At 55.6% G+C, this 23,975-nt stretch overlaps 9 protein-coding genes across 9 annotated transcripts; 1 reads left to right on the top strand and 8 right to left on the bottom strand.

Moving 5' to 3' along the window:
• Window positions 1–164: 164 nt before the first annotated feature.
• Window positions 165–934, bottom strand: C8Q71DRAFT_248574 (uncharacterized protein). Its single transcript, XM_047917289.1, has 3 exons — window positions 699–934; window positions 443–652; window positions 165–392 (listed from the first exon to the last, which is right to left on the bottom strand). Exons 1-3 carry the CDS (start codon window positions 851–853, stop codon window positions 218–220), a joined length of 540 nt encoding a protein of 179 aa, XP_047775789.1. The 5' UTR covers window positions 854–934; the 3' UTR covers window positions 165–217.
• A 217-nt stretch (window positions 935–1,151) lies between these two features.
• Window positions 1,152–3,844, bottom strand: C8Q71DRAFT_713459 (nucleotide-binding domain-containing protein; the record flags this gene model as incomplete). The annotated part of the gene is made up of 12 exons (XM_047920913.1): window positions 1,152–1,185; window positions 1,244–1,551; window positions 1,611–1,721; window positions 1,775–1,824; window positions 1,879–1,975; window positions 2,040–2,139; window positions 2,196–2,416; window positions 2,473–2,687; window positions 2,746–2,867; window positions 2,951–3,125; window positions 3,182–3,437; window positions 3,491–3,844. 12 exons carry the CDS (start codon window positions 3,842–3,844, stop codon window positions 1,152–1,154), a joined length of 2,043 nt encoding a protein of 680 aa, XP_047775788.1.
• A 284-nt stretch (window positions 3,845–4,128) lies between these two features.
• On the bottom strand, window positions 4,129–6,474 carry C8Q71DRAFT_248655 (Pre-mRNA cleavage complex II protein Clp1-domain-containing protein). The gene is made up of 8 exons (XM_047917290.1): window positions 6,254–6,474; window positions 6,052–6,165; window positions 5,683–5,976; window positions 5,258–5,615; window positions 5,105–5,205; window positions 4,838–5,048; window positions 4,579–4,780; window positions 4,129–4,519 (listed from the first exon to the last, which is right to left on the bottom strand). The coding sequence occupies exons 1-8, from the start codon at window positions 6,374–6,376 to the stop codon at window positions 4,414–4,416; spliced, it is 1,509 nt and encodes a 502-aa protein (XP_047775787.1). The 5' UTR covers window positions 6,377–6,474; the 3' UTR covers window positions 4,129–4,413.
• Window positions 6,475–7,098: 624 nt separating this feature from the next.
• On the bottom strand, window positions 7,099–9,854 carry C8Q71DRAFT_713614 (P-loop containing nucleoside triphosphate hydrolase protein; the record flags this gene model as incomplete). Its single annotated transcript, XM_047920926.1, has 13 exons — window positions 7,099–7,275; window positions 7,327–7,408; window positions 7,466–7,548; window positions 7,618–7,708; window positions 7,764–7,894; window positions 7,948–8,118; window positions 8,177–8,400; window positions 8,452–8,680; window positions 8,736–8,995; window positions 9,052–9,109; window positions 9,161–9,293; window positions 9,346–9,443; window positions 9,498–9,854. 13 exons carry the CDS (start codon window positions 9,852–9,854, stop codon window positions 7,099–7,101), a joined length of 2,094 nt encoding a protein of 697 aa, XP_047775786.1.
• Window positions 9,855–11,347: 1,493 nt separating this feature from the next.
• C8Q71DRAFT_248488 (aspartic peptidase domain-containing protein) lies at window positions 11,348–13,198 on the bottom strand. The gene is made up of 7 exons (XM_047917288.1): window positions 12,853–13,198; window positions 12,402–12,787; window positions 12,215–12,345; window positions 11,926–12,163; window positions 11,714–11,873; window positions 11,563–11,658; window positions 11,348–11,500 (listed from the first exon to the last, which is right to left on the bottom strand). Exons 1-7 carry the CDS (start codon window positions 13,023–13,025, stop codon window positions 11,431–11,433), a joined length of 1,254 nt encoding a protein of 417 aa, XP_047775785.1. The 5' UTR covers window positions 13,026–13,198; the 3' UTR covers window positions 11,348–11,430.
• A 957-nt stretch (window positions 13,199–14,155) lies between these two features.
• Window positions 14,156–15,334, bottom strand: C8Q71DRAFT_775997 (Cupredoxin). Its single transcript, XM_047924640.1, has 5 exons — window positions 15,288–15,334; window positions 15,044–15,232; window positions 14,948–14,986; window positions 14,696–14,887; window positions 14,156–14,637 (listed from the first exon to the last, which is right to left on the bottom strand). Exons 2-5 carry the CDS (start codon window positions 15,151–15,153, stop codon window positions 14,337–14,339), a joined length of 642 nt encoding a protein of 213 aa, XP_047775784.1. The 5' UTR covers window positions 15,154–15,232; window positions 15,288–15,334; the 3' UTR covers window positions 14,156–14,336.
• Window positions 15,335–15,619: 285 nt separating this feature from the next.
• C8Q71DRAFT_248441 (S-adenosyl-L-methionine-dependent methyltransferase) lies at window positions 15,620–17,200 on the bottom strand. Its single transcript, XM_047917287.1, has 4 exons — window positions 16,997–17,200; window positions 16,048–16,930; window positions 15,978–15,987; window positions 15,620–15,907 (listed from the first exon to the last, which is right to left on the bottom strand). Exon 2 carries the CDS (start codon window positions 16,914–16,916, stop codon window positions 16,104–16,106), a length of 813 nt encoding a protein of 270 aa, XP_047775783.1. The 5' UTR covers window positions 16,917–16,930; window positions 16,997–17,200; the 3' UTR covers window positions 15,620–15,907; window positions 15,978–15,987; window positions 16,048–16,103.
• Window positions 17,201–17,225: 25 nt separating this feature from the next.
• On the top strand, window positions 17,226–18,416 carry C8Q71DRAFT_775990 (thioredoxin-like protein). Its single transcript, XM_047924639.1, has 3 exons — window positions 17,226–17,628; window positions 17,700–17,841; window positions 17,896–18,416. Exons 1-3 carry the CDS (start codon window positions 17,510–17,512, stop codon window positions 18,001–18,003), a joined length of 369 nt encoding a protein of 122 aa, XP_047775782.1. The 5' UTR covers window positions 17,226–17,509; the 3' UTR covers window positions 18,004–18,416.
• A 2,771-nt stretch (window positions 18,417–21,187) lies between these two features.
• Window positions 21,188–23,928, bottom strand: C8Q71DRAFT_860772 (translation factor GUF1, mitochondrial; the record flags this gene model as incomplete). Its single annotated transcript, XM_047927826.1, has 16 exons — window positions 21,188–21,315; window positions 21,376–21,495; window positions 21,559–21,698; window positions 21,754–21,940; window positions 21,997–22,134; window positions 22,191–22,362; window positions 22,420–22,562; window positions 22,612–22,817; window positions 22,871–23,070; window positions 23,126–23,284; window positions 23,340–23,394; window positions 23,446–23,464; window positions 23,518–23,675; window positions 23,723–23,750; window positions 23,816–23,841; window positions 23,894–23,928. 16 exons carry the CDS (start codon window positions 23,926–23,928, stop codon window positions 21,188–21,190), a joined length of 1,914 nt encoding a protein of 637 aa, XP_047775781.1.
• Window positions 23,929–23,975: the final 47 nt, after the last annotated feature.

Genomic DNA, 23,975 nt, shown 5'->3' with positions numbered 1-23,975 from the left:
TGACTCGTTCATGCTCGTAGATAACGTAGATTATACGCGCGTCCGGAATCTTGGCGGAAAGGTGTTGGAGCAGAGATTAGAAGATGTACGGCGTCGATACTCTAATGTATAATGAACACATGCTCTTGTGGACCGCATGTCGCTCTGTGATACAGCAGATGTATCTAGATTGCCGCCGTTGCATTGTAGCGAGCCCCCTCTGTATCACAGAAAGATGTTATATCGTGAGCGATCGTAGAGCAGGTAGCTCTCGTAGCCGCTCCGCGACGGGACCACCTGGCCAAGCGCCACAGACCGTACGGTCCTTCGTGTAGTAGAGTGGCATGCCATAAGGGTGCGTCATCTCCTCTTCCGTGCGCTGATCCGGACACTTGTCATGAAGGATCAGTGTTCTATAGTCTGATGAGTACAGAGGGTAGTCGTGTTGAGGTCGATCACATACTGGACGTAAGGTTTGCACGATGCAACCAAGAACCTCTCATGCATTGTAAAGGCCCAAGGGCCGCGGATCGTGTGTGAGACGGTCCGGAAGAGAAGGGGCATGCATGCCTCTCGGAGCCATCGACAGGTATGTAGAATCGACCACAAGTCTTTCTCAGAGAGCTCACGCAGGATGTGGTGGCAAACATCCGCATCGAGTCCTCCTAGCGACCTGCAATCGATTAGACGTGCTAAGTCGTGACATTGTAGTAGCTTACATGTTGTCAGTGCTTCGAGTCAGTACCGTGTCGAGCGTTGTTTCTATGGTAGCGAACGTACGGCACGAGCAACAGTCCGGGTCGAGTTCAACAGCAAGCTGAGTCACGGCACGGCGTGCACACGAGTGGCGCCCGGACTTCGGAAACCTCCGCATTCAAATGGTCAAACGCATTTTTCACCGTAACACTGTTGGCAGAGGCATGTAGTAGTACAACAGCTTTCGTATAAAGCTCAAGCTCAAGCGCTCAAAGACTGGCTCTCCGAACGAGTAAGATCCAGGTCACGCATACGCAGTCATGGATTCGTCGCATTGCAGATCATTGCCGTCATCTAAACAAAATGTAGCGTACATCTAGAACAGTCCATCCAAATGTCAATTGTCAATTGGCGACGAGAGGGTGTATTACTGTAGCACAGATTTTGGCACTTCGAACCCTGGACCCAGCGAGGTCTCACAGCTTAGACAAATCCCTTCCCCACACCCCACTACAACCACGCATCAGCACCGCACTCACACACACCAACGGCACTGCAAACCACTCACCGCACGATCCAATCAATCATCAACAGCGCCCTCGTCCGCGAGCTCACCTGCTCGCTCCAATACACGCTCCGCCACGCATACATCGCGACGAGGCCGCCCATGAAGCTCATCTTCCCCAGGTCGAACACCGCCGCGTTCCCGATGTACGCGAGCGAGCCGAGGTGGAGGTACCGGAACGGCCCCGCGACCGCCTCGTCCGCGCCCGGGCCCCAGAGCAGCCCGTTCTCCGCGAGCGTGTCGCGCTGCTTCGCGTACTTACTGAACTTGCGCCCGAGGTACTTGCCCTGCTGCGCGGCGACCTGGGCCGTCTGCGGGGATAAGGCGGGGCGTGAGCGAGCGGTGGGAGGAGAGGGGGTGAAGCGCTTACTGCGGGGAGCGAGGTGATCTTGTTCCCGAGCTCTTGAAGGAGCACCGCGAGCTCGTTCAGCGTGAGCGCGTCATCCGAGTCCTTGTCGTATGCCTTGAACAGCTCTCGGACCTACATCCTTGTCAGTGAGCTCATTCACGTGCACTTTTCGAACATTGACGTACATGTCCGAGGGCACTCTCGGCCATGGGCACTCGGGCCTTGATCCGGTTGACTAAGTATATAAGGTGAGATCTGCGGTTCTGTGTGAGCAGCACAAATAACGCACCCATAATCTCCCATTCATCGAAGTCAATCTTCCCGTCCTTGTTCCTGTCCGCCTCGTCAACAAGCTCGAGCAGGTAGCTCACAACGGACGTCTCAATCTGACATCGAAGATCGTCGGACATCAACGACAGGTCATACATCATGCGAATGTGCGTGACGCACCGTAGACGCGTCGCCGATCGCATACACCTCGCCGACCGGGGCACCCTTGACTCTCAAATGCGCATCGACCTCGATTGCCTTCTTATGCACCTGGTTTGGCCTACGCAAACCCATCCACATCAGCTTAGTCCACTCCATCCCACAAAGCGCACTCACAGCAAGTTCGACACGCGCTCCGTGAATGGGTTCATTGCAATGCCCGTACTCCAGAGCACGAAGTTTGTCGGGATCGCATGCGTCTCCGTCTTACCGTCCTTGCTCCGCGTCGTGTACTCCACGCGGTCATCATACACTGCCGCGACGCGGGCGGGCTTGATCAGGTCGATCTGGTCGTGGACGAACTTGTCCTCCGCGTAGCTCTGGATCGCCTCCGAGTACTGCCCCAAAGCGTCACTTCCCCTGCATACTGGTGAGCGAGCGGGAGACGACGCACCGTGTTCAGGATGTGCTCCCGGCTCTGGATGACGTGGATCGAGACCTCTTCGCGGCAGATCTTGGGGTAGTACCGCATCACGTCTTCCTGGCAGAGGTCGTAGATCTCCGCGGCCGCTTCAACACCTGTGGGCCCGCCTCCGCAGACGACGAAGCTCAGCAGCCGTCGGCGCTCCTCGGGCGAGGTCGTCGGGAGGGCGGCGGCTTCGAAGTTGTCTGAAAAAGCGCGTTAGGCGGCGAGACGAAGGTATGTTAACGGGGATGTAACACGTACCGAGAACACGTTGACGGATTAGGCGTGCGTCGGAGACAGTCTTGAGCTGGAAGCAGTGCTGGAGACCTTTGACACCGTGCGTGCTGCTGGTTGAACCGACCGCGATGACGAGCTTGTCGTATCTGGGTATTCGGTGAGCAAAGGGCGACGTAGGGGCGTATCTCGTGCGGAGGTCGCGCATATACCCAGGAAAGTGGGCACGTACGGGACATAAATGCGCTGTGGATGACCGTCCCTGCACGCAGTCTCTACTTCAAGCAGCCGTTCGCTCATAACCAGGTCCACGGCCCTTGCGTTCAGGAGATGACCATGTAGCCTGGCGATGATCTTGCGCAAGGGCTCCACGAGGGAGCGGACCTGGACAGTACCGACGGCAGCAGCTGCACACACCCATCAGCTCTCGGGGCACACTCATGACAATGGGGACATCACGCACAGGGCAGGAGCGGGGTAAACGTGGTGTACGTTTCCGGGGAGATGACCGTTACATGATAATCACCGGGACGGAGCGAGTTGAGGACACCGACGGCGCCCCAGCCGCCGCCGACGATGACGAGGTGGGGCTTGTCGACGAGCTGGGTGTTGGTGAGGTCTTCGAAGTCTCCGAGGTAGCGCTGGAGGATGGGCAGGTTCTTGGGCCCGCCGCGCTCGGGCTTGAGCGCGAGTGGGGAGACGGGTACACCCTCTATGTGCTGAGCCACGGGGCGGTGAGCCATTGGACGCGATGGGGTCCAGTGATACGCACCTGTTCGCCGTAGGTGAATGCATCGTGTAGGAAGATGGCGGTTATGAGCACAGCTGTGCCCACCGCTGTAGAGCCTGCGAGGTAGAAGGTGTATTTGAAGACGGTGCGGAGGCGTCGTGTGAGGGACCGTTTGGGAGGTGGGGGCGGTGGGGGTGGCGACGAGGAGTCAGGAGAAGGACCGGCTTTGCTATCTAGTCTAGCGGGAGAAGTTGCGAAGGTGCGCTGTCGGAAAGCCGGCCCAAGAGGGACTCGGAGGCCGCTGCGGGTCGCTGGGAGGGCGAGTGGGCGTGTGACGGCTGGAGGACGGGCGACCTTGAGGTTGAGGACGGCACGCCGCGCTGCTGGTGGAAGCATTGCGTGCGGCGGCCTGGACTGGGCGAGAAGGCTGCAGAGATGGGTGCAGCGGGAGGGCTGAGGCAAGAAGGACGAGCACACTCCGAGTCGTTTGCAGCTGCTCGTCGCCCGACCGCACCGACGTCCTCAGCCTGAGCGCCCGTGATGTCATCTCCCACCGCACTCCGGGCGCCTGTCCGACAAACACGGAGCATTAACAGTCTAGCGTACATTCACAACCTTGCCCTGGTCGCGTCGGTCTTTCGACACAGATCCGTGAAGGAAAATCAAGAGGGGAAGACGTTGAAGCGAGAACAGACGAGGGCTTGCAATATTAGCGAGAGGTGGTAGTATAGACCCAGCAGAGTCCACGTGCACCGGTCTAACTTCAGTCACACCAAAATATGGGACATATGTAGCATGCGACTCTCAGTCATGCCATGAGACTTTGAGATTCGCTACTGTCGCTATACCAGCGGGAAACGATTTTTTGCAGTGCATGGAGCTATGGTGGAAAGTGTTGTGTAGAATACACAACGAGACCGCGTACGGATGATTACATGGTCAGAGGCGCAGAGGAATCCCCCCGATCATTCTTGCCACTCGAACGACCCCACGATGGCAGTGCGACCCACTAGCGACCCTTGACTTGGCGACAGAATCGTCATCCTCTTGTTCGGTATATCCAGCGCGGTCCTAGTAACACCAGCAGGTCAGCCCAGCAGCGCGGTTGCCAGAAAGCAGCATTGACGTACACTACGAGAAAGCCAACCACAGGCAAGTCGAGTATTTCCTCGTCGTACCTCTCATGTTCGTCCGGGTTCGGCGGCGCGAGGAGGGCAAGTACCGCGTTGTACAGCCCCGATCCTGGTTGCGCGGGATCGACGAGCAGGGGCTGCATCTCGGAGACGACACGAGTCGCGCCGATGGGCAACGCAGACGTCGGTGCCATGGTCTCTGCGGAACGCACAGCCGTGAGCATATGGGCATGTGGTCGCACAGGGCAACGCTTACCTTCGCCAATCCTGTAAAGCGTCAAGTCGCCGAAAGACACGATGGACGAGACCGGAGCAAGGTTCAGCGTGAGATCTGGTATCTGCTCGCCACCCTGGAGGTACATCTTCGTTGACAGGCCAGGGGGTGGTTGTAATATCTTGCCGTACATGTAATTCTGGAGCTGGTATTTTCGTACCCGTTCGCGATAGCTCGCGTCTAGCTCCACGACCTGTATAAAATGATTTATGAGGAACGATCGAGATCAACACAGGGGATGGTGCTCACCCCGCCGGATTTGGGAATTTTGACAACGGTCATACGGTTTCCGTATGTCCGTTGCATCTCTACGTTGAGTTTTTCGTGGCCAACAACGAGTATGACATTGACTAAGGCTTCGTCAGCTGGTGGTCATATGGTCCACTGGTAGCAGACACTCACTCTTGAATGCATCTACACATGCCTTGATTAATGCATGTCGATGCTCGTTCTGAGCCCCAGAGCTCGCCGCGAACGAGCTCGGTGTATCCACGATCAGTCCTGACACCCTGCTTTCCACGTCGTGGTCCCACCGCTCGGCCACGTTGTCGCCCAGATTGCGGATAAGGCGGTCCATGAGCAACGGATTACGCTTCGTCTCTGCGTGCCCGTACCAATACGCGAGCGGGAGGAGTGCATTGGAAGTGAGGTGGGTCGGAGCGGAGGAAGCGGCGCATCCGAGTGTGGTAGCAGGTGTGGAGGTCTGGATAGGAGACGATATGGGTGCTGCTGCTATCGCACCGGGTACGGCCCATCCACCCTAGCAGAGGTGAAATCGCTTGTCAGACAAGTGTCTAAGCTTACTCGAAATGGGAGGGGAGATCTACCTCGCCCGGATCTGTGTTCAGCAGCATAGGTGTCCAATCCTGTCCCGTGCGCACGGCGTAGTTGACTAGTATTTTCGCCACGGTCGTCTTTCCCGAGTTTTCTGGTCCGAGGACTAGTACTCGCGGAGGTTCTGGGTTCGCATCTGTGTCGGCCTCGTCATCCGACGACGGCGGTGAGCCGTGCACAGTCCGCAGAGCCCTCACACGCATCTGCTCGAGCGCGAGGTGTACGTTCGCATATGCGTGCATTGGGGTTTCATCGGAGACGTATTCGGTGGACGGGAGGCCTATGACGTAACTATAGAAAAGACAGTCAATGTATGCGCATGGGGGAAAGTGAGGAGATGCAAAGCAGGTTGTGGTACTCATCTCAATGGTGCAGCCTTGCCAAGTGTATACGGCGGCTTTGCATTCGAAGCCGAATAGATACACGCTTCCCTCAGCAAGCTCAGCCCCGAAAATCTCCGCTTGACCATGGGCGAGCTGTGCAATAGATCAGAAACAAGGTCTCCCTTTTTAGTGTAGAGTAATATTGCGTTGCGTTGAAAGCAGGTAGAATTGTGCAACTTACCTTAATCGCTACAGTAGTACCTGGATCGAGCTCGAACCTGTACTCAGTCCCAGCCTCTAGGTTCCACTGTCGTGTGTTGACATCAATATTGACCTCAGTCTGGTATGTTTTTCCGTCGGCCATGTCCGCGATTCTTCAGCTTGATTAGGAGGAGTGCTAGTCTGTCAGGGGATTATAATCTAAAAAACGGAGTTGTCGACGGCCTCTTCTACCCAGCAAGTGCTGTGAACGGATTCAAGTCGTGTTTCCAGACTATCAAAGATAGTACTGAAGTGGTATGCCCCAGTGTTTTGGGTTTGGGGCTATAGCCGACCGGGGGATTACGACAGGTAAGCTCGCTCGCACAAGTTTGCGATACTGCTAGTATCGCCTTCTTCCGGTTGACACTCTGAGGTGTTGGTCGTTGTCTCGAACGCGCAGATGCTATGAGCTACGCGTAGATGGGCTCTCACAAGTTGCCGCTTGGAAGCCTTGCAATAGGGTGGCTGGAGGCGAATTGGAGGCACTGGAGCGCCGGTGCGCCGATGCGCTTCGGGTTGTGGCCTTAGGATCTGGGAAATTGCCCAGTATGGTAGGTGTCGTTGTTCGTAGGCGCCCATGATCTCCAGCTGTGCCAGTGCGAACTCGGGATACAAGGGCTTGAGTGCAAAACAAAATAGAGCCGATGTGTCGCTCTCCGTATGTATATATCACTTAACTGGAAAAACGCCGTTATTTCCTGACTGGAAAGAGCAAGACTCTGATTTGCCATGGCGGGCCTGAAAGCGCCTGACGTAGGGGGCAATGCACCACAGACAATCAATAAGGATATAGTGCCAGCGTAATGATACAACGCATGCTATGAGCTACAGAAACGCCGACACTTTGATAGGTTTCCGTACAGCTGCCGAGTTGCCTTCGTTGAACCGATACGCGACGTTGTACTTCGTGACCGTTTTTGTTGAAGCGATCTTTGCCTCCTTCCCCGAGGAAGCTTTCGCAGTGGACGCTATGATAGGTCGGCCAAAGAAGTCAACAGCAACCTAGTCTCGATTAATGCCATGGTGATTGGTCAAGTCAATGAAATCGCGCACCTTTTCAGCCGGGCCAATGTGATCTTGTTTGGAACGCTTTGCTGCAGGAAGCGACGTGTCGTCATCTGCCCCAGCATTGATCCTGCTCAGTGGCTGTCAGTCTCATGGGATGACATGCGTTACACAGATGGGCACATACGCTCGTTGTTTGAAGAAGTTAGAGCGTTTCGGTTTATTCTTCTCCGTAGGCTCCGAACGCATCGCCGCCAGTTTGTCGTCAATCTAGAGGATATGGGAAAATATGCGTCACATCTAGAACGACGACATCTAGATGGCTAAAGCTGTGCTTACTTCCGTAGCCACCAAATGTCTGACGGCATATTTCGATATAGCAATGTCTGATGCTCGCTTCCCGTCGTAAGTCACAAACACGTCTATCGGCCTGTCAACACGGATGAGTATGCACACCGACAGCGAAGTATGCAAGGCAGGCGTACGGATCGAGTCTGTATACAAGTTGCCCGTCGTCGTTCTTGTCGCGTAAGAAGCGGAGCTCCAGGGCCACCATGATATCTACTAATCGAGATAATGTCGCCTTCTCGCATGGTCGGATGATTTGGCGATTCACCTTTGAATATATCAGTACCCGTTGTAACTTCGGCGCAGTAATGTTTCACTCACAGGGTTCAAGGGTGGGGAGATCAGACGGTTGAGGTAGGGCGCAAATTCAAGTTGGAGAATCTGGCCATTGGCAAGGTGTCTGTAATCTCCGTGGTTCCTCGCGGCGGCCGAGCGAAGACACCTGGCAAGAGATGCATATATCTCCTGGTTGGCTGTGGTTGCTACGTGGTGCTACGTGACAAGCCTCGGTAAGCGTTCGCGAGCCACGGACAAGGCACCCGCCACTTACATCCCATGTAGCCTTGGGCCGCTCCAGCTTCGGTCGACCGCGTTCCTGGAAAAGAGGATAGAATCCCACGAACATGAATGGCAAATACTCTGCCAGAGCGAACTCGCGCTCGGTCCACATCTCTCCCGAAAGCACATCATAGCTCGTGAGCCATTCAGCGGCCTTCAGGTACCTTGCAAAGTTTGCGTCATGTCGATGGCAGGTCGCATAGTACTCGAAACACCCTGGAACGTATTCGTCAAGTTGCATGAGCACACAACCCAGACAGACAGTACCTTCAGCAACCCTGTCCATCGCACCGGTGCTTTCGACCTCACGACTAAGCCGGCGTACATACCGGGCTTCATCCTCCTCGGTGAGTCCAAGGTCCTTGGTGCGTTTTCGCGCCATTGGCGAGAAGAGGTCGTTTAAGACAGATGTAGACGTCATATCGACCTGTTTCATCCCCGCAGCCGCTGTCCGCACCACGGGCTCCGTCACTTCCCGTCCTTTGGCTTTGATAAGCTAGAATTACTGGGATGAGATGCTCTCCCTGATGTATACACAACGTAGGCCTCACTTGGAGCATGTTCAGACATCCTCTCAGGTCACCCTGCGCGATGCCAACCAGTGCTGTCAGTGCCCTCGACTCCGCGCGCAGACCCTCAGTATCGCAGATCTCTCGAAGGCGGCGCACGAGATGGATGTCGTTGGGGCGTGAAAAGCGTACCACTCGCGCAGACGTCCGCAAGTCCCTAAGTGCAGTAGCATAGAGGTCATTGCAAATGCAAATGATTGGGCGGAGAAGCGGACGGGAGGCTTTGGGATCAGCTTTGCGACCTATCAAAGACATCATGGTCAGTAAATCTACATCAATATACGCGAAAAGTGCATACCCTTCTTTTTTGGGCGATCATATGTCAATGAGAGAAGCTTTCGGACGAAGCCAGCAGACTGGGGCACGACTGTGAGCCACGACTCCAGGGACGTATCAGTAGCACGTACGTGATCTGAACCGCCAGTTGCACCATCTATTTCGTCAATGACGACTAAGACGGGCTTCGAGCTGCCTACAGCAGAACCTGATTCTAGTGCAGGTCGTAGTCGGTCATCCACGACCTGCGCCGATCGAGCGTCACTGACAACAATGGAGTAAGCAATCAGGTACGCGAGTTCGCACTACATCCTACCTCGCGTTGATCTCGAATACTTCGTAACCTGCATGCCGAGCCACCACATGGGCCAGAGTTGTCTTACCCAGACCCGGTGGCCCCGACAACAGCAAGATCTACCTAATATTCAGCGCCGCCTATACGTCCATGAACTTGGCTGCCACACGCACCTTCTCTTCCGGTCTCTTCCATTCGTCTAAGTTATCTCCGTCTTCTCCTCTGGGACGCTTCCGTCCACGACCAAGACCCTGTCTACGTCCGAACACACAATAATCCCATTCCTTGACCCACGACATGACTTCGCGGTGTACACGATCATCACCTAGAAGGTCAGTAAATCGTTTTGGAGCGTAACGGTCGACCCAGAGCGCATTGTCCTCGCTCCCCTTTGAATTCGCTGTTGTGCCTCTAGAGGACTGTTGAGCAGCAGCAACCGCTTCTGCGTCTCTGGAAATTAATACAATAGGTGAGGTAGTGATACAACCGGCCAAATGGTACTCACGAGCGAGACAAACGAATGGCTTCATCTGTGGAGAGTTGCTCCAAAAGGCGGTGTATCGGCACTTCGAGCAGGTTGCTGAACTTCTGCTGTCCTGGACCAGGCGCTCCCACAGTGACCTATATGTCGCTGAGCGATAGACAATTCTTCGGTGCAGACTTTGAACATACCCCCGTTGTAACCACAGTTCTCCGCGGCCTCCGCTTCAAAAGGACAGACTTGCCGTCGAAATTTGAGGCCCGTACGATGTATGACGTACTAGCAGAACTGAAGCTTGAGCTAGCTGCCGCTAATATACTTGATTCTGTTCGTGCGTAAGGTCTGAGAATTTCGGTAACCTCTGGGAGTTCCGAATCTGTGGAGAATGTTCAGTGTGACTGCTGCAACAGCTCGAAGTCAGATAGCAAGCATTGGTAGCTCACCCTGAGATATAGAATTCGTGGCAGGTGCGCCATCTGGTGGAGCAAGTGATGCTGACAATACACTCGCGTTGACTCGGAGCAGCAGGAGTCAAGAGAAGATATACACGTACTAGAGCCGCTCAGGCCATCGAATAGAAGACCCGTAGATATAAAGGTGTCTTCTGCATCGCGCGACTCTTCCGAGGCGTGGCGTCAATCAATGAGTGCGTCCAGCTAGCATTACACCAAGCTCACCATGTGTCCCAGACCCATCAATCTCCATCGGCTCTGCAGCCTGCGTCTCGCGAGTCTCATAGTCTGCGTCGTCGCGCCCCGTCACACATCCACCAAGCAAGCCATTTAGGACAAAAGGGTCTTCGACGGACGCGTAACCAGGGTCATCAAGGTCGCGGTCAAGCGACTCCGAAGGGACGAGTAGGCTGCTTGGTTGACCGAAAGTATCGACTTCGGCCATGTCTGCTAAGCTACAGAAGCAAGCACAAAAGCAGAGTGGTTGCAGGAGGCTATTCCGTAGAGTGCAGCTGAGCGAGGAGTTATGCGTATGGCTGTTCGAGTCTTGATCGGACTCATGAAAGTCACGGTCGTGTTGCGCGCCGCGGCTGCGTACGCGTCTGTCACAGTCTCACGTGCCTTGTGACGGTCGTGCGTAAGTTATATGATAGGGCCCCGGGGGCCGGGAGTCCGCCGGGTCCCAAGTACTGTAGGACTCAAGTCGACGACTCCTTTTCCCCTCCAGGTCTGAGCACAACAATACAGGTATGCGAAATGCGCAGAGCTGCAGTGCAGTAATGGCTTTGGCCCATGATCTGACACCGGCATGATCTAGTACCACCGGGGCGGATCTGAAGCTCAAGCCTTCAATACACGGTACACCTGCTCTGAACCCGGGACTCCAGTATCAATGGAGAAGAGTTCAACTTGATATATGTTCTTCCCCGTTCACCAACCCCGCTGTTTGCAACACTACATAAGACCAGGCATGGATGACAATAGACCAGCATTGGGTGGTCCAGCATTTCCCTCGGTGCTGCCACTGCTGGAACGCTGATAGCCGGACCTCAGCAGCATGACATCGAATGTATTGCCCGCCACTACGTACATAAGTGCAACAAGTCCAACTGACTGCACACTGACAACTGTTACAATACTGGCACTGAGGATACAGACAGACACTACAATAAATCAAGCAAGCTCAGCGAAACCGACAGCATTCTGATCGACGGAGAAGATAGTGTAGAGGCTCTGCATGACACTGCAAGGACACGACCGCATGAGTATGACAGTTCGCCTGTGGCAAAAGACGCAGATGCTTACGTGTCGCCGAAGAGCCAGACGTTCTCACCAAGACCGAGGTCCTCGCCGGCAAGCGCCGCTTGGCAGAGACCGTTTTCAGCCTGGCCGAGGTTGAAGCTACGGGAATCGCGTGTGAGCACAATGAATTGACACTGGTCAAGGATGGACTTACGCGTTAGAGATGTCGAACGTGTTGCCGCCCCAGGAGACTTCGACTTTCGGGAAGTCCGAGCACGAGAAGCCGAAGTCGCCGTTGCCGAGGGACTCCGCACCAGAGGCCTGGCCGTACATGGTGTTCACGGCACTAGTCGGACCATACATGAGGGTGGTGCCTGCACATCCCATTGAGTACTCGTCTTACTAAGACAACTGTGAGCGACTCACCACTGTCGATGATGGTATCAAAGCCCGAGGCGACGGTCTCGCCGTTGATGGAGATGCTCGCACCGCTGATCTGCCAGAAGCCCGAGTTCGAGCTGACGTCGTGGAACTCGGGGTCTCCTGAGTACAAGGAGCTGTCCGAGCCGCCGATGTAGAGCTCGGAGCCGCTCTCCGCGAGGTAGAAGCTGAACTCGCCAGAGGAGACGACACTCTGCTCGATGGCGGTCCAGAAGTAGGGATCCTAGACAGAGGTCAGTGGGGATTAAGCAGACAGTTGAAGGTGAGGACGTACCGCGTCGAGGTTAGAGAGGGCTGGGAAGGCCATGCCCATGAGACCGTCAGCGGCATCGCCAACCAGGTCCCCACTCTCGCTCGTCACAGCAGAGAGTGTCTGGCCAGTGACGGCAACACCAGCAACACTGACTAAGGGCAGATAAACATATCAGCATCTGTCCACATCCTCACTGCCATCCGCCTACCATCATCAGTGTAGATGGGGCCAGACGCCTCCGAGCCGTCGCCGTACTCGATCTTGAACGTGCCGCTCTGCTCCTCCGACGTCGACGACTCGGACGCCGAGTACGAGTGCTCAGCGTCGCAGCCGCTGCAAGACGACGACGGGACCCAAAGGTCGGACGAGCCCGTGTCGAAGTCGATGATGAACGACTGCGGGGGCGTGCCGATCGTGATGGTGCCCGTCCATTCCGCGCCGCCCTCCTGGTCAGTGAGCGCCTCAGACTGGCGGGCCTCGAGGCGCTTCTGCACGGACGAGGGGACTTTGGCGACGGGCGGGATGTACGCGCCCTTGGCGTAGCTCGCGAGACCGATCTTGTGGTCAATAGTGATCAAGTTACGGCGGTGCTTGCTGCGATGAGGCGTGGCTCGTCAGTACCTCTCCACACAAATTCGACGTATAGACAATACGCGTACTTCTTCACCCGGACCGTCTCGCGGATGAGCGCCTCGCGGTCGACAGTACCATCGGCCTTGGTCAGGAAGCTGCGCTTCCGGATGGGAATGCGGATACCGGTCTCGTGCATGACCGGCGTCGCAGAAGCGAACAGAGCGAGAGCGACGGCGAGCAAAGATGCTTTGCAGAACATGGTTGCTGGGCGGCGACGCTGATGCGGGGAGGTGAACTTGGGCGAGAGGAGCAGGCGACCTTGACCCAGTGTTGGTCTGCACCATGACTGTTGTCGTTTATATATGCCTCCTTGGCGGCCGCACCGTTCCCATCTTCTGCGGGACCCGGATGGCGATCAAGCCCCGGGCAGTGCATGCGCGATGCGAAGCATTCGATTTCCATGCTGAACTCGGTCGCCACCGCACCTGTTCGCGAAGCCTACACACTGAGCGATGAGCTCGTGCCATGGCAGACGCGCCACCGCCCCGCCAGAAATAGCCATGGACAGCATGGCTTTCTTGGGAGACCCTGTTCCCCGCATGTAGATGAACCACTTTGCATACCAATTCCGGAGAAATGCGCGTCAAGCGGGAGATGGAACCTTGTGGGCGCCGCTATGGAATGAACGTCGTCGTGTCCTCGCTGGACGAGGCTTATCGCGATCCGTGGCCACAGGACCATGCGGGTTCATCGACGAATCCACACCTGTCGCTGCACCGAACACCTCACGGAGGGGAAGTGCATCCCGACCATACCATAACATCTCGGTGGAAAGGGTCGACCATGCCATATGCGCTGTACGAGGATGCCAGGGAAAGCCTTATCGTGCCGTTCCCGGAAGCTTCGAGCATGGCGACTCGGTTGATCTGTCAATTGTGTGTGTGGTCTGTATTCGGGGCGAAGTATGTTCGGAGTTCCCGGGCTGTCTCACCTCTGGCAACGAGGGAAAGTACTCGTCCATCCATGGGCCATGATTATCACCGGACACCGTTGGGAGTCCGATGAACTGCTGGAGGCCTGTTGCAAAGATATTTCTGTGCAGTGCGAAATGGAAGGAAGGTGAAACGATGGCACGGATATACAAGGATAGACGGAATGAGTGGAAAGAGGCTGTGGCGCGGACACAGGCAGTTGCGAGCGGAAAGATCGTCAGATCACCTCCGACGCCTCCTCGATTCAGAGCACGTGGCAATATCAATGCGCCTCCCCTTCGGAACCGCCGTACTCACCACGCCTGCATCGCGCGGACAATTCACCGCCACGACAACGAAGCAGGACAACGAAAGCTCCCACTGCAATATGCAAAGGCCCGCATCACACAGCGTGGCCTTTTGTTCACCGGTGAACCCCTCGTATCCGTATTAACGATCGGTAGGAAGTAGCAATACAGGAAAGCCCACGCGACAGCGCGGGGGGAACGTAGCATGCACAGCACTACAGTTTCGTGAAGGTCAATCAAGTCCAGAGGAAAGCGCTCAGTCCGAGTTCATGAAACCAAGGAAGCCTGGCTCTAGAGCAGGCCGGCAACGAGACCCACGATGGACAGGACGAAGGCAGCGCCGCCAACGCGGACAGCACCCGCGCCGCTGGCCGCCGTTGTGGACGAGGCGGAGCCGGCCGTGCCGGACGCGGTGCTCGCCGCACCTCCACCAGCACCAGCACCGGTAGAGCCAGAGCCAGACGACGACCCGGAGCCACCCATCGACGACGAGTTGGAACCGGAGCCGGTCATCTCAGCAGCGGCCTGGAAGGCCGAGAAGCTCTTCGCCGCCGTAGGGTTGATGGCGAAGACCATACCCTTGGCGCAGTGACTGGCGGCGGACAATTGATCAGTTGCGGCGCGCGATGCGATGTGATGAGGGCACTTACCCAGTCTGCTTGCAGTAGAACCAAAGCGGCGCCGACGCGTTCTGGATGGTGAAGCTGAACGTCGGGAAGCTGGTGGAGTTCGCCGCGACGGGCATGAAGCCCGAGTCGACGCCGGTGCTGCCGTTCGCAAGGGTCATGAGCGAGCACGGATCGGCAAACGTCGACTGGGTGACGGTGTGGTTCTTGGCCATGCTGCGCGACGCCCATCAGCGGATCCCCTAAGAATAGCGACAACCGCGAGAAAATACATACAACTCGAACATGATGGTGTCGCCGACGGTGGCGTTCACACTGCAGATCATCTGTCAGCAAATCATCGCGGATGCGGGGTGCAGGCAAGACGCATACCTCGGGGGGCTGTAGGTCAGGGAGTTGTTGCCACCGACTTGAACGGTGATGACCTCGCCCAGGGCGACACCAGCCGACAGGAGAGCAGGGACGATAGCAGAGAAGCGCATCTTGGACTTGACTTAAGAATAAATGGAAAGAAGGTGCACGAGCGAGCTACGTCTAGAGCCGACTGGAACTAATCGAGAACTGGGAGTACCGTCGTGAGTAACGTCGAGCGTAAGAAGGCATGTCGGGGACTTACCCTGCTCGGGGAGCTAAAACCTGACCGACTGGATGCGGGGGAAGAGGGCGGAATGGAGAGGCGACCGGCGCGTACTCATGTTTTATAGCCGCGAGCCAGAAGACGAGTCGGCTTGGCGACAACGCGCAGGTACCATCCATCCCTGATAAGGCAAGACTCCGAACCTTCTTTCGAACAGCTGCCCGCGATCGCGCGAGCAACCGTTGCAGGCTGTTGCAACTTCCGCGCTGAGTCGCACCGTGATTGGACGATTACACGAGAACGACACCCGTGCCTTTCGACAAGCAGGCACTCTTATTGTGCCATATCGTCGTCTGCTCGCATTTGACACCACCAACAGTAGCGCGGCGTACTACTACAGACAGCAGGCTCGGGGGAGGCAGCGTTGAACTATTATTCGACGAACAATGTTGAACTGCATCGTCGCTGGCAGTGTTGAACTGCACAAGAGAGCCTAGACCACACGCTGATTGGGCGTGGCTCGGGGCATCCTTGATCCGTCGATTGCGTTGCCAATCAGCAAATGGCCAATTGAATTCGACTGAGCAACCGCGGGCTCCTCCGCCTCGGTTATGCCTGCTTTGAGTCATGAAAGCCTCACGGACAATTGAATCCCGCTGCTGTTCCCGGAGACTGCCATCAGCTGAACTGTCTATCAGTGGTGAGAAGCTCGTCCACCTAGAGACTGACCAGACATACGCTATTAATACGCCTCGAATCAGTCACTGAGGTGCTATATCAAGAATAGCCCAGTACGTACCGTGTCTCGAGTCTCTCGATGTCGTCGAGGACACTCAAGCGATGTTTGGACGGAAATTACACACGGCACAACACCTCGCCGTGCAGGAATGCAAACCAACCGTCCTCCTGCTCGCCCCACTTGCGCCAGGCCTGAGCCAGCCTCTCCAAGTCCGCTTGAGTAGCGTGCCCGCCGTCAAGGGCGCGCTGGGGAAAGGACGATCCGAGGATACGATCCTGCCACATAACACTCCACCACGCCCTGTCCTCCGGCTCGCTATAGCAATAGCTGGTAGACGTAGCCGTGATGTCCTTGCGCGCGAAACCAGCCTGGATGGCCCACGACACGAGCCTGCGGCCCGCGTTGGGCTCGCCGCCGAGCGCGCGCCCAACGCGCATGTGCAGCTCGCGCCACTCGACGAGCGCATCGTTCTCGGGGAACCACGTCATGGTGCTGAAGTCACCCTCGCGCGTGGCGACGAAGCCGCCGGGCTTCGCGACGCGCTTCATCTCGCGCAGGGCGCCGACGGGGTCGCTGATGTGCTGGAGCACCTGGTGCGCGTGCACGATGTCGAACGTCCCGTCGGGGAAGTCGAGCGCGTGGATGTCGCCGACGACGAACTCGATATTGGAGACGCCGTGCGCTGCGGCAGTCGTGCGTGCGTCGACGAGGACCTCCGGGCTGTACTCGAGGCCGATGACGTGCCCCTGTGGGACGCGCTGGGCGAAGTCAACGCTGATGGTCCCTGGGCCGCACCCGACGTCCAGGATACGCATCCCCGGCTTGATGTGCGGGAGGAGGTACGCCGCGGAATTCTCTGCGGTGCGCCATTTGTGAGAGCGCAGGACGGACTCTTGGTGCCCGTTGATGTAAGTTGCGCTGGGGGCCATGACTGACGGAACAACTAACAGAAAGTACTGCGAACGCTTCAGTTCTTCCGTTGGTAGTAGGACTTTCGGGCATTACTTACCTGGGACTTGTTGGATCGTTGGCCTCTCCCTCGCGATAAAGATAAATGGTGAGAGAGAAGTTAGAACGAGGGGTAATCCAGAGCGCTCATGAGCTCACCCCTCACACCTTATATACGAGCCGCCGTACTTCATCGATTGAGCGAACCTCCATGAATATCAAGGCAGTGCGCGGATGAACTGTCAGCGAGCGCAGAGTCAGCCGGCTTCCGCTCTCGTCCGTTTACGGCAAGCCGGGCTCTGCCCGAGACCTTGCCGCCCGTAGAAATCGGAGCTTCCATATGGAGACGACCTCGCACAAGCTCGGGCAGTGGTTGGGCAGTGGCACTGACGTCGTCCTGCCGCGTTCTTCAACAACCATACACTTATCCTCACTATGTCTGCCACCCGCCTCGCAAGTCGAACAGTGACCGCGGCCCTTCGCCCGTCGAGGACACAGGTTCGCTCATTGCACTCGACGCTCAGGCGCGAGCAGATCTTCCACAACGCCAACGCCGAGGTTTGTCAACTCATACATGTTCTTCCGCGTCTACTACCGTCTGACCCACCGCATCTCCGAACGCCTTCGCACACAGACGTTCAAGAAGGCAGTGTCGAATGAGGACAAAGTCGTTCTCGTAGACTTCTATGCCGAGTGAGCTGCCTTCCTACTCCGCGCGACCACCGCGTTTACACGGCATGTTCTCCGCGGCTGCTCTCGAACAGTTGGTGTAACCCATGCAAGATGCTCTCACCCATCCTCGAGAACATCGCTACGGATCCCGAAGTCCAAACAGCGAGCGGCGCTGGCGTAGACCTTGTCACCGTGGACACCGATACTGAGATGGAACTGGCGGCCGAGCACAACGTCCGTCCCTCTTGCATGCCACCAGCCCGTCGCTAATCGGACAACGTTTCACAGATCCGCGGGTTACCCACTGTCGTGGCCTTCCGAGATGGCAAGCCGGTCAACAAGTTCGTTGGCGCGCTTCCAGAGGCGCAGGTCCGCGCCTTTCTACGGTCCCTCTGAACACCTCGAAACTTGTACGTTTCATTGACGATGTCAGTTCAGCACCACGCCGGCACGTTCGACACATCTCTATTCCGTCATCACACGCTATACGCTTCCGGTGTACTGTAGCTCTACCGATACTGAGTAAGGCGCTGGCAGTGCACACGCTTGTCAAGCATCCGCTATCGGGGCGCGGTGGCAAGCTACCGCGATCGGTGGCCAGCGGCGAGTGCCTGCATCTGCTAGGTGGGGCATGACAGAATCACGATAGCGGGGCTGCGGTCAGACTGACGCAGCCTATGCCAATTTCGTCCCCCAACACATCGAAGACGCTGCCCACCCGTCCGCCTCTTATTCTCCTTCTGGTTCTCTAGGTGCTTGAGCTTACGCTCGCAATGTCATAGTGCACGTCAATCCGACATCAGTCGCCCGGATGACAAATGGCGGGACGCTACTCACCGCCATTGTCCTGCCGTGACGTCTGCGCGCAAGGCAGATGATGTTGCATGCACGTCAACGGCCTTAGGATGGAGGCGACATTATATGCCTACCATGAGATCTCCGCGAATAAACCTGGAGGTTGTCTTCACAATGATCTTCACCCGTTACAGTAGATTATACAGTATAATGATTGTCCCGGCCTCCTGGACCAGTGGGCGACTTGTAAAAGGTGTCCCTCGTTGTCGACCATTACGGCCTATTCATAAGTTGACGTTACCTTTCTGTTATCTCTACAAGATAAATGCGATGGGTGCATACAATGAGATCCTGATGGACCTTCATGTTGATAAGAACCTAAATGCGGCAAAATCCACTTCGGGGCCGGTGCTGCAGTTTGATGGATTTCGTGGAAACACCCTTCAAGGAACTGCGGCACAACATGATGTCAGTATCCCAGAGTCACTGCACAATGGCTGGACGACAGTGGAGCGAACTCGTACTGACTCGGTATCAAGGATCCAACTTGAAGCTTGAAGTTGTACTCCATCGTCAGACATCACATCACTGAGATCATCAGTGCCGATGATGATCCCGTAGCATTCTCTTCAAGTTCGGATAGATCAGAGTCGGCCAAGTAGGAGGATAAAACAATGAATGTATGCGGTACCATGATGCCACGTTGTTTGTCGTCGTACGGGAGCTTGTGCCCGTTAGACCCTCCGAAGTCGAAGTGCGTTACGTTCAGGCTCGGGATGCCCATGGCATCATACAGTGTCTTTGCTGCTGCACGAGGGGCAAGTATACACGGTGCGCCTACGCATGTCAGTGAACAGATGTATGTTGAGACTTTGCATTCACCGCCATGGGACACCACGTTGAGAGGCTGAAGTAGGAGGCCAATGCCAATGATGCAGCCGGATGACCCTTTTTCTTCTGCAGTGATGCCTTCATCGCGTTGTGGGCCGTCATACTCTGGAGCAGGCGAGTTGGGTTTGCACTCGGAGCCAGTGTCATTGGAGTGGCCCGCTGCTCTGTCAGCGCGGTTTTCCTGCCGCCGTTCCTGCTGTGAGAATGACGCAAATGGTCCGATTCAGTACATGATCGCTGGCGAGGCTGTGGTTCGGCAGCGCGACATACATCCGTAATGCTGCACCCGGCTGCGACTGCATCCATGTCGATGGTCTCATTGGCTGTGTTATGAGACCCGCGGGTCCTCGGAGGGACGCACACCGGTCTGAGTTTTTCCCTTCACCGGTGCGGCATAGATCAACAAAGGTAGAGCGAATACTAGTATGTCGAACAACATAGTGCTTGTGGACACAGGAACGATATGAGAATCGCCTAATTGGTGTTGCTTGAAGGGGGAGTTGCAAATGTTGTCTGCCAGTTCATCGACCACGATGGGTATTTCTGCACGAGAGTCCTCAGACAAAAAGCCACTGGACCTGCTCGAGAATGATTTAAGACCCGATGATACACTGTCAACACAGACCATGTTACTTACCTGGCGACCGAAACTCGACGTTCTCATCACCACCATCGCGGAACTTTACATCACAGCCTAACGTATACAGGTCACTAGGTAATATAGCGAGCGCCTTTCATTGAGCGTGGTGTTTGATTCTGTCGCCCGTCACGACCGGTCCACCCGACATATCCACTAAGTTACGACGGACAAGCCGGGATGTGCGCGATAGACTAGAATTTATAGGACGTCAGTGTGCGTTGGTGACAGCATATATAGGGGGCATCATGAGGCATGGGGACCCACCGTGAGCCTGAGGACGAGCGTTGCCAACATTAAGTCTGTTCTGTTAAAAGCCGGCATCGTTTCATTAGCGATCAATTGGGCTGAGTAGCGTGAAGATGGGGAAGACCGCTCCAACAGACGGTCGAGAATTAGCAGAGGGACTTACACTTCGGAGGTTTTTGGTGTCCCCGCGCGCCACTTAGCGTGCCCGTAGTATGGCCCATAGCAACCACATGACACTCTACCCTGAGCGGGGCACCGCGTCGCGTCGACGTCGTGGGAGGCCATGGTCATCTCGAATACTGAATATTCTCTGGGAGTGTATGGCACTGTAACCGCGTTCGAATGTTTCGCTGTAGGTCTAGATTCGCCCGTCTACACTGGACTGCGTCTGCATGAACCGCACGCCATAATCATTCGATTCCTACGGACGTATATGAGAATCTACAGTGAGTGGGGAGACTTACGAAGGAAGACATTGTGAAACGACGCACATCATCATGACCACAGGCACGTCCCATCTTGTGTCACGGTAGCTCAACAGAGACCGGTAACATAGACTTCAGGCCTCAGGCCTCATCACCATGGACACCGATACCGAGTTGGGAGTGGCGGCCGACTACAACGTCCGTCTTCCGTACCGCCTTCCGCGGTGGCAAGCCGGTCAACAAGTTCGTCGGCGCGCTCCCAGACGCGCAGGTCCGCGCCTTGGCTGCCTGCGATCCATCTGCACGCCACGGAACTTGGACGTCATTGAATATATTGACAACTGACCATTCCACCGGCACACCCGACACATCTCCATACCGTCTTGACATCACATCAGACGCTACGTGCTCCTGGTTGACTGTAGCTCTTCCGATACTAAGCAAGGCGCTGGTCACATTTGTCAAGTATCCGCTATCGGAGCGCGTCGGCAAGCCACCATCACCAATGGCCAACGACGGACGCCTCTGTCTAGTAGGCGGGGCAGAAATAACGAATGCGGGGCTGCGGTCAAACAGACGCAGCCTATGACTTTTTCGTCCGCAACATATCGAGGAATGCTTCTTGCGGGAGATCAATGCTCCCAACCCGTTTCATCTGCCTCTTGCTCTCCTTCTGATTCTCCAAGTGCTTGAGCTTGCGCTCGTAATGTCCTAGTGCACGTCAATCCGACATCAGCCGCCAGCACGTCAAATTTATGGGACACTGCCCACCGCCATAGAGTCCTGCCGTGACGTCTGCGCGCAAGGCGGATAGCGTTTCACGCGCGACAATACGTCTCCCTACTGCGGCTTGAATGGGGACTTCAAACAGCTGCCGAGGAATGATCTTGTCTATGAGGTGATAATTCAGCTACTGTATTCGATCACTGAACTATACAGTTGAGCACGACGCACGGAGCTTCTTGACCCATTGCCGACCGACCTCTTGTTCGTTTGACCGATGCACAATAAGCGCGAGAGCGTCCACTGGCTTGTTATTGAGCAGGAAAGTCATCTTGACCATATTGCTCTTCTGGTACCCAGCGTCTTCATAACTGCCGAGGAGACGTTGAGACGCCGTGACAGACGCCAGGTGGTGAAACTACTCACTCAAAACTTGCGAACCCGGAACTACGGCTCTTGAGTTTGTCGTAGAAGTCCGTGACGATTTCAGTCAAGGGCAATGTGCAAGTCATCATGATACGTGAAGACGCGCTTCCGGTGACATCAAGGTAGCGATGGTCGAGGTTTTCTCCTCGGTGGCTGAAACATAGGTCCATCATATCCCCGAGGTACTCTGGGGACGACGTGTGAGCTAGCGGACGAAGCATGTGTGAGTTCGAAGAATCCGACCTTCCGGCACAATGATGGAGGCATTGACAATAGGTTCAAGTATCTCCTTGACTCGAGCCGTTGAATCCGTGATATCTGGGAAATTGGTAGGGTTGCTGACAATTTCTGTACGGTTCCCAGAACGATCCCCATATACGACTGAGTTGCTTGAGTTATGATTGCATGACAACTGACGAGGTATATTCCACACTTACCTTTGTATGGCACAGTCGGCGCGGTGATGATGACGTTAGCGTCATGTTCGTCCTCGAGCCGTTGCCGAAAGACATCCATATGCAATGTACCCAGGAAACCCAGACGGAGGCCTTGTCCTAGAGCAGTGGAAGATTCACGGCTAATTTCGACGCTACGGTCAGTCAGAATTAACTGACAGAGCACTCTGTGAGTTCTCCCTTCATAAAGATGTAACAGATGTTACGGTACCCTCTTAATGGATTCCTCCATCTTCAAGAAGTCGTTGCTGTCCACCGGGTAAACTCCAGCGTAGACCATAGCCTTAGCAAGCTTGAAACCAGGCATGGATTCAACGGGCTCGCCGGCGCGATGAAGCGTGTCCCCAACATGCGCTGTAGAAATTCAGGTCGTGCGTCTCTCAATCAATTGCCACTTACGGACCTTCTGAGGATTCCTTCATGTTGCATGCGATGTACCCCACTTGTCCCGGCCGCAAAGAAGTGGTGGGCACCTCCTCAGGGTGCATGATGCCCACTTCCACGACGTCATACTTCTTACGTGTATGACATGATGCGATCTTGTCTCCCTTCTTCAGAACGCCTCCCTGGATGCTGACGAGCGAGATGACGCCGCGGTACTTGTCATACCTGCACAGCCGTCAGAACTCACGGTGTAACCATGCTGGAGTTATAATACGTACAATGAGTCAAATAGCAAGGCTTTCAGTGGTGCAGACTCGTCGCCAGAGGGTGCGGGAATTCGATCAATGATGGCCTGCAGGACCTTCTCGACGCCCATACCGGTTTTGGCAGATATCTGGATGCATTCGGCAGGATCTATACCGAACGTGGATTGTACTTGGGCGGCGATGATGTCCGGCTGTGCGGCGGGGAGGTCTATCTGCGTCAATATTGTTAGCAGAGAAACGGGGACCTCGGTACTAGGAAACGGGTACCTTGTTCAGCACGGGGATGATCTTAAGGCCCCGCTCCCTGGCATTATGGAAGACGGAGATCGACTGCGCTTGTATGCCCTGTGTCGCATCAACCAGCAGTAAAGCTCCTTGGCAGGCAGCTAGGGAGCGCGAGACCTCCCAGGCGAAATCGACATGTCCCTGGTATCTGTGATTAGCTTCTAGTCCAACGTAGCCTGTCAGCGGAATTGCGCACGGGCGTGTCAATCAAGTTAAGGAGGTAATGATGGCCGGCAAACTTGTGAATCATGCTGGAGAACCTCGTGAGCGGTATAACACCATACAGTGCATGATTGCTTTACCTCGCCGTTTGCGCCTTCACTAGTTAGCACATTCAGCGTGATACATCTCGGTGTTTATACCTGGACACGGACCTGTGATACCGCGTTCCCGCTCAACCTTCAGCTTGTCTAGGACTTGCTTGTTCAGACCCTTCTGCCGCTTGTCGATCGTGCCTGTCAGCTTTGCCCCGACATCAATTCTTAGCTTCCAAACAGAATGAGGCCGGCGGAAGCAACGGACCTCAAGCAATCTACCGATGTGTCAGTAACATTCATTGGCTTGGCGTAGCTCACTTACCTGTCCGCTAACGTCGATTTACCATGATCTAGCGAATGGGGCGACCTGAGTTTCCAGCCCTTCTCTCCGGTCAACGGATGGTATCCAACGTACCGATGTGGGCAATTATCGAAAAATTCCTGATCAGATTCAGAACTCACTTATCACACACCAGTGATTGTAGAACTGTACCGAATGAGATCAGATGGGTATTCCTCCATGCGCATGGGCTCCCTAGAAGCAGCGTAACGAACGACCGACGTGGCGAGGCCTC

This window comes from Rhodofomes roseus, assembly GCF_022264815.1.
Source record: "Rhodofomes roseus strain CIRM-BRFM 1785 chromosome Unknown C8Q71scaffold_20, whole genome shotgun sequence".
NCBI classification, from domain to species: domain Eukaryota; kingdom Fungi; phylum Basidiomycota; class Agaricomycetes; order Polyporales; family Fomitopsidaceae; genus Rhodofomes; species Rhodofomes roseus.
Note: the sequence above shows the minus strand (reverse complement) of the source record. Positions and strands in the feature narration are given on the sequence as shown.